This window comes from Gracilinanus agilis, chromosome 2 (genome assembly GCF_016433145.1).
Source record: "Gracilinanus agilis isolate LMUSP501 chromosome 2, AgileGrace, whole genome shotgun sequence".
NCBI lineage: Eukaryota > Metazoa > Chordata > Mammalia > Didelphimorphia > Didelphidae > Gracilinanus > Gracilinanus agilis.
The window spans coordinates 254325990-254342404 of NC_058131.1; the positions used below are offsets into that span (position 1 = coordinate 254325990).

Genomic DNA, 16415 nt, shown 5'->3' on the forward strand with positions numbered 1-16415 from the left:
TCTAAAATCAGCAGAGTGAACTTTTATACTTCAGATGCAGACAAAGAGCATTTTAGGAAAGCTATGGAAATCATCCAGGGGGGAGGAAATTTCTGCTCCAACTCTAGGATGGTGTTCGTGTTTGCCATTAAAATCACCAAGAAAAATCTCCACTTGCAATTGTAGGAATGTGCTAATAAAAGGAGAGATGGATTTTAATCCCAGCCTGAAGGGGCGGCAAGAGTAACCAGGAAGGATGTGCAGCAGAGACATTGCATAACACAATTTGTCAAAACCTAAAGGAAATTGAGGCTGGTAAAAATGGAGCCTGCTTGGACAAATATTCAACCTTCCTTATTACTCTGTCCTAGGTGGCCATCCTTGACTTTGGAGAATATGACAATTTGTCCAAAGTATATCTGGTGTAATTCAGCAAAAGAAAGATTTTTCTGGGTTCCATCTAGATAAGGGTAAGGGTTCTTCTAAAGAGAAAAGAATTAGTACCACACTGGCTTGAGGAGGCTTTAAAAAAAAAAAAAAAAAAAGGAACAAAAAATACCACAAAAAACTCTGCTACAGAGAACATGCAAAAAAAAAAAAAAAATCGCAGCACAAAGTTGTCTGTCTGGGGGTTACGCCTGTTACCAATAATTAAAGCCTTTTTTCTTAGTAAAAAGTAGCTCCCCAAGCTCACTGATATATAATAATGATAAATGGTTGCTGCTGAAATATGTCTGGAAAGAAAGTCTTCCTCTTTGAATTACCCAATATGTCTGAAATCTACAGCAGTTCATTTGAAACACTTTGCGGGATTCTAAGCCAACTTCCCCCCCCCCCTACCTCCCCCTTTACCACTCCCTGCCCCCTCCAAAAAAAACCCAAAATCTGCAATTCTTTTAAAGGAGCAAGACACTGAACTTGAACAGACTGATATGTTCCTAAGTCCGCAGGCCCTTCAAATGTGTCGGTTTTAGTCTGGTAACTGTGAAAACAAGCTAAAATTCATTCAAATAATGTGTGTCACACATTAACTCCTTGAAAGCCTCAGGATATTACAGGCTGGAGTGTCCTTTTCAAGTCTGTGTGCTACACCCTAGATACAGAAGAGATAAGATTAATAGAAATGTATCCAAGTTATTTCGAAAAGGAACAACTGTACACAGGGGAGAATTTTCATTTGGTGAAGTCAAAGCCTAGCGTCATATCATCTACATCCTGTTGCTTCTAGCAGGAAGGTAGGTTTTCTTGTCACCATAAATATAGTTTGCAAGTCCAGTGCCAAGAAATTAGCTGTAATGGATTGGTGGGTGGTTGCACATGTAGAGAACTGAAGCCCTTAGTGTCAAAAGGAACAAGAGTTTTCCTGCCGAAAGACCACTTTCGATTGATTTCTGCTACCCAGACGGCCATAAAACAAATGCTAACTTTTCCCAAATACCTAATCCAATGGGGAAAGGAGGAAATGTGCTTGTCCTCATAAGGAATGCTTAATTGGGACCAGAACCACGTAAACTCCAGCCACTGTTCCCCATTCCCATTCCCCACCACCCACAGCTTAATGCCTGATATTGGAAATTTTTCATTAGTTTCATTTTCACATCTCCCCCAACAGTCGCAAATACGAGAACCTACAGATTCAAATCCAGGCTGTACCTGAACAATTAGAGCGACTCAGTCAGTGGAAAGAATACAAGAGATTAAGTGGGAGGACCCTTGAGTTCCAAACCTAGCTTTTCGACTTGCAACCTGAATGCTTTTGCTTCCCTGGGCCTCCGTGTCCTCATTCTAAAGAGGGACTTTGGACTGGTGGGTCTCTAAAATGTCGTGAAGCTCTAAATTCACAAAGGAAATGAAAGGCCAGTTCAAATAGGTTTGTCCACAATCAAGCATTTATTGAGTACCTCATGCATCTAAGGCTCCATACTTTTAATAACTCCCCAAGAAGTTCATTACTTAGACGTACAAAATCAACTTCTGGTTTCTCAAAGAAAATTTTTACCTGGCTGTGGAAATAAGACCCATACATACAACAAGGCAAATGCCAGCTGATTGGAAAGTCTATCAAGAGGACTTTCTCTCCTCTTCCCTCTACCTCTCCCTCCAGATTATATATAGGAATGGATGGAGTCAGAGAACTTAGGTTCCACAGTCATGGCTTCACTACTTATTACTCCTTTCTGAGCCTCAGTTTCCCCATCTATTAAAAAAAGAAGCCTTAGGCTAGATAATCTCCATATTTTGTTTCCTCCCTGCCAACTTTAAATCTGTAATCTAAGTGGCAGGTGGTTTTAGGGTAGAAAAAGAAAGATCAGAAAATGAAGAAGTGTCTAGAAATACCTTTAGAGTAACTGGAAAATCCAGGGGGACTCTACCTCCTAAGAGTAGGAACATCCTCAAATCTTACTTTCAAATACACAGGGGGTTCATTTTCAGCATCACCCCATGATGGCAAACTAACTCCAGCGCTTTCACAATAACCCATGGTAACTTTTCCAAAATAATATATTCTAGCTGGTAACAAACACCTCTGTGCTACAGGCTGATGAGAAATGAGGTGTCAAAAAATCTGCTTATTAATGTCACCTTAACTCCTCACTGAAGGGAAGAGTTAGCTAGAAGCCGTCAAGTGGTTTGCACTGAAAATCATTTCAGGCACTGGCACAGCAATGTAATGTTTTAGTCTCTGAGTCAAGATTTGGGATGCAGTACAGAAAACTACACAGTAGCAATTGTTATGTAGGGGAGGGCGAGCCTAAGTCAGCCGGTAATAATACCTGACATCCACCTAGAGCATTAAGGTTTGCAAAAACCACTTTATGCTCATTGTCCTATTAGAGCCTCGTAACTCTTAGAGTGCTAGATGCTACTGCCAATAGATCTAAACCCCCTTTGACTGATCAGGAAACCAAGGTCCAAGGATAAGTGACCTGGCACACAGTCATGCATCTAGTAAAGTACCAAGGAGAAGATGCAAACCTAGGTCTTCCTGACTCCAAATGCAGCCTTCTATCTTCTATGCCATAGTGTCTGTCAAAAGAAAGCACCAGGGACAATACTCCCAGCTCCCTATCATCCTGGGCATGGAGGTTTGAAAGCTTTCTTCCTTTTTAAGCCAGTGTTGATTGTCAGATGGGACACCTGCTCATTTTCCTGTCATTATCTCTGGCTATCTATGGGGCAAGCCTCGAGTTAGAGGAGTACTGACACTGGAATAAATTGAGCATCAGGAGCTATCCTTCAGCCATGTGTATTTCTACCTGTTTCCAACAACTTTATGGTCAAATTAAGTGAAAAATCCTTAAAAACAAGGATACTGACATCCTCTTTTGAGGGGCTTAGCCAAACATATGCCAAGCAAATTCTCAAGTGTGGATGCTTTGGTTTGTGCCAATTAACTGAACCGGTGAGAGTGTGGTGCTAAGAAAGCTGAAGCCCCCAGAGGAAATGAGTAGCTCTGTTTCCTTCCCTGGCCCCCAATTCTATTTCTAATCACTCATCACCAACAGCTGCAATGACTGGCTACCTGATATGTGTGGGCACTAGACTCACACATATGCGGCTTGTCACAAGGGAGACCAGGTGAGAGTATGATGGGGTCACTGTAGCCCATATCAACTACTGGGGAACCCCCCCATCCTAATTGATGGCAGGTGGAGAGTGTCATCATCATTCACGTGCACAAGTAAGCACAGCAACTGACTTGACAACACTAAAAATGGCCTGTCAATTCAGCCTCATTCTTCCCATGAGAGGCTGGCAAGGGACTGGAATTGAGAAATCTATTTGTAAGAGTGTCTTTCTTTGGCATGACCCTAGACTTGGAGCCATCTGTAAGCTTTTCTTTTCTTTTCTTTTTTTTCAGGAGGATTAAATACTACTGTACCTGAAAAAGGACAGAAATGAAAAACCTCCCTATGCAGAAACCACCCAGGCTGGAGTGAATTCTCTGAGGGCTGAAAATCAGTAACCTTCAACAACAACAATAACAAAAATACTCCAAAGTTTCCATCAGCTGCAAAAGAACACAGGATGTCTTGTTTTCCATCAGTAAAAGAATTTAGAATTATAGATCATTCTAAATGCTTAGGAGTGTTGTTCTGAAAAAGACCCAATATAGCATATTTCATTTTGGTGGCACAGCCAGGGCTCTGGGCTCTGGTAGCCTCCACATTCAGGGCTTAGTCCTCCTCCTAGGTACCCTCCCCTCACTGCTTGGTGGCCCCCTCCCCAAAGCAACTTGGCACAAGAGAAGCCTTACTCCAGGAACAACTTAGCAAGACTCTTTTTCATTTGGAAAAGCTATTGCATAAATTTACACAACTCACCCAGGAGCCATTTGTTGTGAGTTTTTTTTCTTCTCTTCCCTTCATCAAAAAGAGATTTTAACCATTTCCAGAGAACTGGGAAGCTGGCCACCAAAGTAAGAAGTGTGTAGCATGACTATGTTTGTTGAGAGGAATAATTAGTTATTTGGAGACTCAGCAAACATTGAGCAAACCCCTGACCTGTTAACCCTGAACTCTTTAACTGGCTTAACCAGGACATGGTGGTGGGAGGGTATGGTGGCTGGAGAGACTGGTATGGTTACAGAAGATTCATCCCTTGAGTCACTGAGAAAGCCAGACTTGAGCCTGGAATAATTCAACGTTTGCTTTTGTATCCATAAGTCTAATTCCTTCACAGAAACCAATTGCCTTATTTACCCAGAATTGAAAACCATTGGAAAACAAGATGGTCTCAAAATACATGGGCCAATCTCACCTCTCCACAGAATATATTAGCATGTGTATTGGAGGGAGAGATTCATTGGCATGATTTTTTTTTAACTTTAATACTTAAAATCACAGATCCTTTCTTATCAATGTCAGGGCTTCCTCAACCTAGGCAGATGACAAACCCTCCAAGTCTGAGTCAATTTGTGCGTGCACCTGTATGTTTGTCTAAGAATTTGAAGCAGCACTTTAAAGCCCTGTGGTCAATCTTCACCTTTTTAACGAACACCATTACTGAACAAACCAAATCCCAAATTCTCAGTTTCCAGCTTTTTTTTTAATTTTTAAGATAAAAGCACAAATCACTTAATAGGTCTTCCTTTTTCTCCTCTATCCAATCAAGAGAACCCTTTCAAAAAATACTTGGTAATCCATCACCTGGGATAGGAAGATGTGACTTCATCTGAATGTTTTATAAAGGGAATCTTTTACTTTTTTAAACCTTTACCTTCTGTCTTTGTATCAGTTCTCAGACAAGAGCCAGAAGGACTAGGAAACAGGGTTAAGTGACTTGCTCAGGGTCATATAGCTAGGAAATGTCTGAGGCCAGATTTGAACCTAAATCCTTCAGTTCCAGGGCTGACACTCCTTATCTACAGTGCAGCCTCACTGCCTCATATAAAAGGAATCTAACCAGACATTTTTAATGGCAAAATGGAAACTATATACCCTTTATACTCTCAAGAAAAGCAAATGTTTCATTTTATGAGGGTCAGCAAATTATAGTTGACTGGCAAGATTTGGTGCACAAGCCATAGTTTGCCTGGATTAGAGTTAAAAGTCAGCTACAATGGAAAGAGTTCCAGATTTACTGCCAGAACACCTGACTTCAAATTCCAGTTCTTTCACTGAATTTGAAGTCAGAAGCCATGAGCTTAAATTATGGTTTTATTATTTATTTATTACTTATTTTATTTTTATATTTTCTATTATTATTATTATTTATTACTTATTTAATTGTGTGAACCTTGATGACCTCTAAGATCCCTTAAAGTTTTAAATCTATGATTTTATAGAACTATGATCCAACTGAATCACTGACAAGTCATTTAGATCTAGTTTGGAAAGAGAATCCATGATGATAGGATTCTGGCCAGTGGAAAATTTTTTGAAGAATCAGGTTTATATATCTGACATTTATCTAGCAATTCAAATGCAAAGTGAAATGACCTGCATAAGTAGGTAACAGAGCCAAGATTCAAACACCCCAATCTTCTGATTACAAATTTCAAGATTTTTCTGCTACATTCTAGCTGCCTCCCAGTAAACCAAGCTCACATTCAAGAAAGAGCTTAGCTCACATCTATTCTGTGCCTACCAGATGACCAATCCACATAGTAGGTGTCCAAGAAATACTTGTTGAATAAATGGATGTAGATAACAAAATACTCCCTGCTATCCACAGTCCTCAAGTTTTTCTTGGCATCTCTCTAATCAGAAACTTCAATAAAAAGCCAATGGGCTCATTTTCTAGGAGGCACTCAGAAGTCAATCAGAGAGCCCCCCTCACTACCCAATCTGAAACAAAACAAAACAAAAGCTTGCCAGGAGAACAGTTCTTTCCTCAAAAGTAGGCAGTTTAAACATCTGTCCTTTGATCCGAAGTCTATTAGCACTTGGCAGTTTTTAATCCTAGTGACCACCCCCCATTTCCTAAAAAAGAGATGTGTTCCACTGCAATCTGTTTTCAGGGCAGCAAACTATTTATATGAAATTCTGCCTTCTCTGCTTCTCAAACCATCCCCTACTGGCTAGTAAAGTCAAAGGGGACTAATGACCTACCTAGGCCCTTTAGAGTTACATGATCAGGCCAATCCAGTTTAGTTTTTGTATGAAAGGGAGCCAAATGAAATCTGCATATGTTGCAAAGGACATTTTCAAAGCTAAAATAATATGCTTTTTAGTATTCCCTATAAAGGGCCAGTCTGATTTTTCTAAAGTTATGGAAGGTTAACACAGTACAAAGAACCACAGAGTGAACCTCAGGGAATCAGGCTTATGGATCTGGTTCTCTAAGCAGCTTGGGGGAAGGTACCTTACTTCTCTAGGGCTCAGATTCCTCATTTCATTATCTCTAAAGTCCTTTCCAGGTCTAACATTCTGTAATTCTATGATCCCAACTGAAGTATGCCAATAGTACCAGTAGGTCTGAATGTAGCTGGGAGCTCATCTTCAAGGTAAGAGTAAGGCTTGACCCTGTCATGTATGAAGTCAGCTTATTCCTAATGGTGTCAACTCCATAAAGGCAAGATGGTTCACAGATAAGAGTATAAAATCATCTAGAGAGAAGGGACCTAAAAACATTGAATGACTATAGAATGACAGGGCTAGAAGAGATTTTAAAAGATAGATGTTAAAAGGCAGAATTTAAGTTCCTTGAGGTCAGATATTTGTATACCTAGGATTTAACACACTGCTAGATATTCTACTGGATAGTAGATTAATTAATTATTGTTGATTGATTGACTGAAGAGTTCATCTAGCAGCTAGATTCTAACCCAACATTTTTATCTTATAAACAAGGAAATTTAAACCCAGAGTGGGAAAGTAACCTAGCCAAGATCACACAGTCTAGCTAAAATGGCTTGTCTAGTACCTCTGTCTTCCACATTACTTGTAAATATTAACTAAAAATGAAAATTTCAAGCCTGACCCATTTTAAGTGCCTTGTTCTTAAATCCAACAGTAAAGTATTACTTGAAAATATCTTATTGCTTACCATCTCAAGAGAGGGAAGAAGAGGAGAGAATTTGTAACTCAAAAAAAAATTAATGTTAAAATTTGTTTTTACATATAACTGGAGAAAATAAAATATTACAAAAGAAAAATACATTTGAAATAAGTTATTTCTTATATAAAATAGAGGTTTCAGTTCAGACTCTGTCCAAATCATCCTCCCAGCAAGATCTGAACACAGGGCATTTGGATTTACTTAGTTTTAGTAACAGATAAATATTTTCAAGATGTGTCCTTGCCTTTCCAGCCTTCTCTCCTCAAATAATTAAGGGCTGTGTTTAAAAAATATATTGAATGTGGGAACTAATTAGAACACCTAAAAGGCAGGGGAAAGTGTGAGCCATGCTAACCTTGTAGGTCAGCCTCCCCAGAGCCTCACTTCATCAGAAGTGAGAAATGAAGTCTATTTGGAAGAGCAGACAGTTAGGGCAGACAACTAAATTAACAAGACTGTCTCTGTGTCAGCCAAAACATCATTATGACTGATTAGTTGAGAGGAAGGGACAGAAATAAAAATGATGAATTTTTTTTTAAAGTAAGATGCAAGACCCTGAAAGGAATTCAAGGAAAAGGAAGATGATAAAGCTCTGGAGCACAAAAATCACAGGGTTGACATATCATTTAATGCTAACAACAACTTGATGGCCCTCTAGCATAATCTTTTTTGGCAAAATGAAATAAAATGCAGCTAGCCCTTTAAATTTGGTGAGATTTTGTTTCCAAACACATGTGAACATATTTTAATAACATCCATAGGCATTTAATTATGTCTCAGGAGTTTACAAAGGCCCCTTGGAGAACTAAGTGGGATATTTTGCCACTTCAACTGCCCTGACATTGAAAAAAATATTAAAGGCTAAGGGAAGGAAGGACTCTGCCCAGAGCCCTTAGTAAGAGCTTTAATTATTTGGAGGGAATGGAGTGGGACGTCGGGACTCTTGTAACCAAAGCAAACCAACATCTCTGACAGCAGCTCCGCTTTCTCTTCTGTCTGGGAAGGCAGGGCCCCTTGTTATTTTTACCTTTTGCATAGTACTGTACAGTGAGTGAGGTTGCAATCTTGGCCAAGCATTCTGTCTAATATGTAGCAACACCATGTGGCCCTGGCTAATGAATGTGGTACTCCCATGACCCTGCAAGCACCACTTGGATCTGGACACCAAAGCAGGTCCCTGACCTGAGCAAGTAAGCGGGGACACAACGGTAGAGATAAACTTCCACCTACCTTCCCTCAGCTTTTTACACAGCCTTCCCCAAACAAAAATTCAACCTGGAATTAGTGGATACTGATAAGCAAATGAAGGGATAGGAAAGACATTCTGATGTAGTGATAAAAGAGGACAGGATCTGGAGTCAGGAGACCTAGGTTTAGACATCTCCTTGGAATGAGTGGCTCAGCAAGTCATGACCTCTCCCAATCTCCTTTTAAAATGGTGATAATACCAATCCTTTCTACTTCACAACAAGGTAGTTTTGAGGCAAAGAGGAGTTTAGGAGAAACAGAAGAATACATATTGGCAAAAAACCTGGGTTGAAATCTCAGCTTTACTATTTACTATCTTGTCCTTTAGCAAGTTATTTTAAACTCCATGCCTCAGTTTCCTCATTTGTAAAATTAGGGTGTTAGGTGAAATGATCTCTAAGGTTTCTCTCAGCCCTAATTCAATGACATTAAGATGCTATGAAAATGGTAGTTACCATCCTTCGGAGAATCAAATGTGAATATGCTAGTGTGAAATAGTCTTCCCTGGCTAACCTTCAGGAAAAGAAAAAAAAAGTGTGTGTGTGTGTGTGTGTGTGTGTGTGTGTGCATACAACACATGCTCATATGTATTTCAGTACTATAGGCAGGAATTTTGTACAAATAAAGCACCCAGAATATTTATGGGTCTCATAAAAATATAAGTACCTGGGGAAGGGAATGAGATTATCTGCTGGATGTCTAGGGGTTTCCATGAGGGGGAAGGGATTCTTAGTCCCTATTTGATGGATATTTTCCAATTGTCGAGTTCTTTTCTGACATTTCAATTGCAAGTAGAAGCAGACAGAATAGCTTGGCTCCTATCCTTCCCCTAAAGGGCACTACCAGCATTAACAAAAGGTGCCCTAAACTTGGGCTCGTGTAGCCATTGTCCTGGCTAGACATTGCCAATATGCCCAGACCTGGGCTATTTATAGAAGCGCACCGGCAGGGCACACACACGCGCGCGCACGCACACACATACACATACACACACAGTCTCCCTCTCAAACGTCTGTCTGGAAGGACATTTTTACCAGCTAAGTTGATAAGAAGGCCGTTTAATTGCTCCATCGTTATTGCCCCTTAGGGAAGTAAAATGGAAACTTCATTGATTCCCGCTCCCCCCCACCAAGATACACAGAGCTCCCCAGGGCACTCACAGCTGCAGAAGACACCCCCTCACCCAGGCGGCAGGGGTAAGGGGGCGGAGGGTGATGACAAGGGGGAGCCGCGGCGACCCAGACAGTCCCAAGGGACCGGGGAAAGGGGCACTTTTCCAAAATGAAATAAACCCTCCTCCAGGCTGATTCATAAAGTCTCTTAGGCTCAAGGTGCGATACCTGTAGAGGGGAGCTACTGGGGTTAGGGGAGGGGGGTAGTGGCTGACTGCTCACGCTAGGAGCTAGGGCTTTAACTGGCTCTAAGGCCTGACCATCACCGCCCCCCTCCCACTTCTTCTCACACCCCGCTGGGTTCGCTAAGGGACCGTAGGGACAAAGCCGGGAATCGCGCCAGCTGGAGACCTGCGGCGGCGGCGGCGGCAGCGCGCGCCTTCCCGCCGAGCCTCCCTCTCTCCCCAAGGCAGCCCCGGGGGGCCAGAGCTTCCAAAGCCTCGATACCCCAACCCCTCGACGTCCCCATTCCAGGGCCCAGTTGGAGTTGACAATTTCGAGAGAGCTAGGGGATAGAAGCAGCGAGGCCAGACTGGGTGAAAGCTGGCCCCGGGGCTGAAGAACTGGACTGAATGGGGCAGGCGGGTAGCGAGAGACTCAGGGGGCCAGGGACTAGCCCTCTCCACGACTCCCAGTTCCGAAGTGGTTTTGGGGAGGGGAAGCACCAGGGAGAGCAACTCGACCACAGGGGCACCCTCCTACCCCACCACCCCACCTGCCCCATGGCCCTTCTTCCTCCACACCTCCCCAAAAGTCAGAGACTTCGGAGCCTCTAGCCGGAGCTGCAAAGCGAGGAAGCCGGAACAGAAAACACTTTCGAGGTCGGAAAACATCCCAGGCAGACACAGATCTATAGGACAGACAGGCTGAACTGATAGAGAGGTTCCGCACCTCCGGGGGGAAAGAGGAATCTGAAGCGAGAGGAAAGAGGACTGCCGTGAGAGACCTTAGGGAAGAAGAGAGGTGAGAAGAAGTGAGGCAAGAAGAACCGGGAGGTGTGAAGAGGTAAGAAAAGGAGACGTTAGGATATGAGAGTAAAGGTGAGAAGAGAGTAAAACGAGGAGAAAAGTGAGATGAACTGAAAAACGAAGAGAGAAAAGAGAGCAAAGGAAAAAGGTGAGAGGGAATTAGAGAGGCGAGAGAAAAGCGAAGGAGAGAAGAGAGGGAGCGCAGCAGAAGGCTACAAGACAAGGGTCCCTCAGGAAAGGGGCCAGGGAGGCTGCTGTAGAGCCAGGACCGAGGGAAACTCGAGCGAGAAGCGAAGGGAGATAGGATACTCACTGATCTCCATGCTCTGGAACAAAGACCTTTTGCAGTTGCATGTGCAGGACACATTGGGCTGCCCGGCGGCCGCGGTGCTGTTGAGACCCATTAAGTTATACATTTAAAAAGGAGGGAGAGGAAAACGGGGGACTTGGAGAAGAGCGAGGGGGGCTCCGGGAGGCACCACATAAAGGAAGATCCTGCGGCTGCCGCTGCTTCAGCCCGGAGAGGGAAGAGAAGGCAATGCGCTTTTCTCTCTTTAAAAAAAAAAACGATTCTGGAGAAATTAAGTTATAAAACAAAACAAAACCAAAAAAAAGAAAAAACGTGGAATGAAGAAACAGTCAAACTGGGGGGAGGACCTAGCTGCTTTTTCTTCCCTCCCTCCGGCTCCCCTTCTCTCCAGTCTCTCGGTAAGTTTCCCTTGCCCCAGCGCCGGCGGAAAGCGCCTAGCTAGTACTCTGTTTCTGCGCTGGCCGGACGGAGCGACGGACTCCCGGCGGCGGCTTCCCCCGCCACTCCGCCTCCTCCGCCTCCTCCTTCAAGTCCAAGGAGATTGGGTTTCATATGGAGATACGGGACTGAGGCAGGCAGACGGCCTGACGTCAGCGCTAGACGGAACTGCCCTTTTCCACCGCACTGGCGGAGGGGGGGGTAGCGGGGGGAGTCTAGGAAGGAGGAGAGGAGCCCCCCTCTAGCCTTGGCGGCTGCACCAATCCCTACCGAGGTTCCCCCGCACCCCCGCCTTTCTCCCTCCCAGCGCTAGGAAGGGGGCGGGGGGGGGGAATGAATGAGGGGGGTGAAACTGACTCTTAAAGGGACAGAGTGCATTCGCGAATGCAGCAAAGCCACCACCACACGCCACCCGCAGACTTCAGACACACACAGAGAGACACAGGCGTGCACACAGACTAGGAAGGAGGAAAATATATACGGTAGCGGTGGCAGTGGCGGTGGCGGTGGTGGTGACTCTATTAACTTATATAGTAGTTGCTTAATGAATGTCATTCTGAGTTACGGAATTCCCAAGCGTATCTGTCCCTGCCTTTTTGAAGGGGGTGGCGAAGATGGTGGAGAATGGGGAAAGGAGAGTTGATTTTGTCAATGGCAAGCTCTTTCATTTCTGGCACAATCCCCTCAGACTTATCCTATTTGGAAACTTCCTCCGCAGTGGGCTACAGCCTAGGATCCAGGCTCTGGGGGGAGGGAGGTGTGTGTGTGTCTGTGGCTGTCTGTGTGTCTCTCTGTGTCTGTCTGTGTGTTTTGCGGGAGGGGTGTGGGGCGCTGCGTAACTCTGGGCGACCTTAGAGGGCGCAAGGGGAGTGAAAGGAGTGCCCCTCACCCTTTGGGCAGATGTCTCCAGTCCTGGATAGAACTGCATGGGGGGAAACACAGAGGAATAACGCCCCGCCCCAGGACACACACACACACACACTCACACACACACACACACACACACACACACACACACACACACACACACACAAGCATTCCAAGATTCCAAGTACCAATTTGGAATAGAGAAAGCACCTCTTGTCTCTGTCAACCGGTGCTTTTAGCCATTCTCTCAAATCCAACAGACAGTGAAACTCAAATAAATTTTAGCTGCTGGCTTATGGCACCAGCTGACTGACCCCAGGTCAGTGTGAGGTAAAAGGAGGACTTTGTCCTTCACTTGTTCTTTGTAGGGACAAAAGGAATGAAGCCCAAGGAAGCCACATTTTGGAAGACATTATTTTTATTTATGAGGTTAAGCAATTTTATGAGGTGCAGAAACCCTGCAGAAGTCTATTGGCGTGTAAATATGTTTTGGAGACTGTGGCCTGGACCTCCCCTCAGTCTTTCCACTTAAGTTTTATTCAAGAGCTTTAGCCTTGTGTTCCGAGACACAGAGAGAGTAGAGACATTTAAAAAAAAAAAAAAAATTCTGAGACAAGGAAAGATAAGAAACTGATATGGTTTCCAGAAGATGATTGTTCTGTTAGCTCCCTATAGATTATCAAGGCTGTAGATGGATGAATTGGGGGACAGAAAGAGGTGGTTATTGGAGAGAGGAGTAGTGAAGAGATAAGGAAATGGACATTTAGAAAGGGAAAAGTAGGAATTGCTGCTGTAAAGATTCAGGGACAATGAACTTTGTACTCATTTTTAATCAAGTACATTACTATGAATTTATTATAATACCACTCCTAATTTTAGTACAGGAACAGACTTTCCCCCCAAAAGTTATTATTTAAAGAAGGATTTAAATTTGACTCTAATGCAGTTAGTGAACCCCAAAAGATATAAAGCTTGGAGTAGAAAATAAATTTTAAAAATAGCACACTAAGCACATGTATATGTGTAGAAATGATTACTGTCTCTTTAAGAAGGAGAGAAGCCAAGAGGATGACAATTCTAACTGTCATTCTATGAGATTCTTCTCCCTATGGAGTCTGGGAGAGTGTGTGTGTGAGAAATAGTTTAATGTTCATCTGAGATAAACTATAGGGAAAACAGAAAGAAGGTGAGGAGACACTTCTTTCTTGTTAGAACTGTCTTAACTATTATTTTATGAAGAAACATTATAAAGAAAATTTTATTAGGAGTAAATCTGGAGGGAGACTATTAAGAGTGAAAGATTGAAAAAAGATGAGATTATTTTTCAGTAATGACTGGATATAAATTGGAGAAGACAGAAAGGAGAAACAAGACCTTATTTGTTATCCTGAATAAACTAAATGGTGTAGAACTATGTGTTCTCAGAAGTTGAGAAATAATCTTCAGTTACAGTGAGGATTTGAGGTGATAACCATCTGTGGTCTTTTTCCCAGATAAAATAATGTAAAGAATTACCTCTTTTATTTTATTATTTATTTTATTGTTAAACTAAATGCGTAGCAACTTTAATATCTAATCTTGAGAGATTAGTTTTTTATAAATATAGAGATTAGGGTAGCTACTCTTACTAAAGGCAGTTTTTCCAGTTTCTTAAATTAATAAATTGATGAATTGGAGTAGATGTGTGAGCTTCGTTGATTTAGAAACATGCAAGAAATTTATTAACTAATAAGTAAATATATAAACACACTTGGATTATTCTAGAGTTTGAGATGATAAAAATGAATTATGAAAATTAGTCAAGTAGCAGATTGAGGAGTGAGGAATAAATGAAATTGGAGGTAACTAGTAGCTCAGTGAATAGAGTACTGAGCTTAGAATCAGGAAGATCTGAGTTCAAATCCAGTCTCAGACATGTGTGGCCCTGAGCAAGTAACTTAGTTGCTGTTTGCCTCAATTTTCTCAGCTGTAGAATGGTTGTCATGTTCCCAGGTTGTCATGAGGATCAAATGAGATAATATTTGTAAAAAATGCTTAGCACGGTGCCTGGCACAAAATTGACACTATAGAAATGATTATTCCCTTCCCCCTTTCCATGTGACTCAATTTTACTCAGGGAATTGTCCTTCCTAATCCTGTTAAACACACATACATTATATATATGTAAATATATATATATATATGTACCACACATACATACACGAACACACACACAAAGCTTAATACACAACACCAAATTCCTACTTTGAAGTTTATTTTGGCAAGAAAGTGGCAAAGGCAGTACTAGTACAATACAATTTCTGACAAGTACTGTCAAGTGGGAAAGGTTGTAGTACTTACTCAGAAATGGATTATATGCAGGGGTATACTAGAGCCAGCTCCCACGGAACTGATTGTTAAATTGTATGAGCATTTTCGACTGAAAAATTGGCAATCCCTACAAGCCAAGGCTTGATTGTTTTGTTGATTGTCTAGACTTAAGAAAGAAATGGGAGAAAATATTCATAATGAAAATGTTCATAATGCAGATGCAGATTAAACTTAAAATTTGGAGAAATCAACACCAAAGAGACTGGCCAAGAACTCTGTTGCTTGCTTACATTTCTAAATATTTTTTGTTGGTGGTGAGGTAAGAAGTACATTTTACCAACGGGAAATTAGGGCATTTTTGTGATGCCAAAACAACAGGGATAAAGTGTTTTATTATGTCACGAAGCTACAAAGTAACAAAACGGGACCCAAATTTTCTGAAGCTAAATCTGGAGTTCTTTCCATTATAGCAGGTTGAACATGGAGGGAGTTGACTTCTACATTGGTAGAGGGAGCAATGCAATGATTGATCCTTGAAGTATTGTCACTTTTTTCTACATTGGTAGAGGGAGCAATGCAATGATTGATCCTTGAAGTATTGTCACTTTTTTTTTTTTAAACCCTTACCTTCAGTCTTGGAGTCATTACTCTGTATTGGCTCCAAGGCAGAAGAGTGGTAAGGGTAGGCAATGGGGGTCAAGTGACTTGGCTAGGGTCACACAGCTGGGAAGTGTCTGAGGTCAGATTTGAACCTAGGACCTCCTGTCTCTAGGCCTGGCTCTCAATCCACTGAGCTACCCAGCTGCCCCTTGTCCCTTTTTTTTGGAAAGACAACAACCAATAAATAGACAAAGCTCGGTTTTTTAGTTCAGTGTTCCAAACTAGAACAATTTCTTCCTTTCTTTTCTTCTCCTCTCCTCTCTTCTCTCCTTTCCTCTTCTTCTTCTTCCTATCTCCTAAGAAGGTATTGCATTCCTCTCTTATTACTTAGAGTTAAAGGTCTGCATTAGGTCTTTATTTCTTGGTGATGCTACCATGAATACAGAGCTGCTACCCAATTTACTCCTGTGCCTAATATGGAAACAGCTTGTTTGGCCTCAGAGTTATAGTATAGGCAGCTCTGAGCAAGCTAGGAATGCTACTACTTTATCAGTGGTAACTCCAATTCCTTTTGATTCACACTGAGCTATTTGGGGAACAGACTAAATTGAGATGGGGTCTGTGACCTACTCTATGTGATGCCAAAACAACAAATCAACCTAGTAAAGGAAAAAAAAATCATTCTCATTTTTATAGCATTGTAAAGCTTACACGAAAGCTTCATTATTCTTATGAAATGATAGGAAGTGAAGGCTATTGAAGACTTTCAGCTTCAGAGATGATCATTTATTTGTTAATATAAGAATTGGCAAATGTATAGAATCACAGAACTTGAGTTGGAAGGAATCTTTAGAACATGGGATAGTAGAGCTAAGAGATACATTAGAAACCAGAATATAGGATGTCAGAGCTAAAGGAACCTTAGAACACAAAGCATAGGATGTCACACTGGAAGGTACCTTGGAACATAGAATAACAGATTGTTAGAAATGGAAGGGACCATAAAGGCCATCTGATTTG

At 42.0% G+C, this 16415-nt stretch overlaps 1 protein-coding gene across 2 annotated transcripts in view; it reads right to left on the reverse strand.

Moving 5' to 3' along the window:
• PMEPA1 (prostate transmembrane protein, androgen induced 1) overlaps nt 1–11663 on the reverse strand; it is an 87954-nt gene extending 76291 nt beyond the window's left edge. Inside the window, exon 1 of one of the 2 annotated variants that reach the window (XM_044663841.1) lies at nt 11184–11663. In XM_044663841.1, the coding sequence (XP_044519776.1) occupies nt 11184–11286 (103 nt within the window). In that variant the 5' untranslated portion in view covers nt 11287–11663. The remainder of the gene's footprint in view (nt 1–11183) is intronic. The other variant, XM_044663842.1, reaches the window with a different exon arrangement.
• Nucleotides 11664–16415: the final 4752 nt, after the last annotated feature.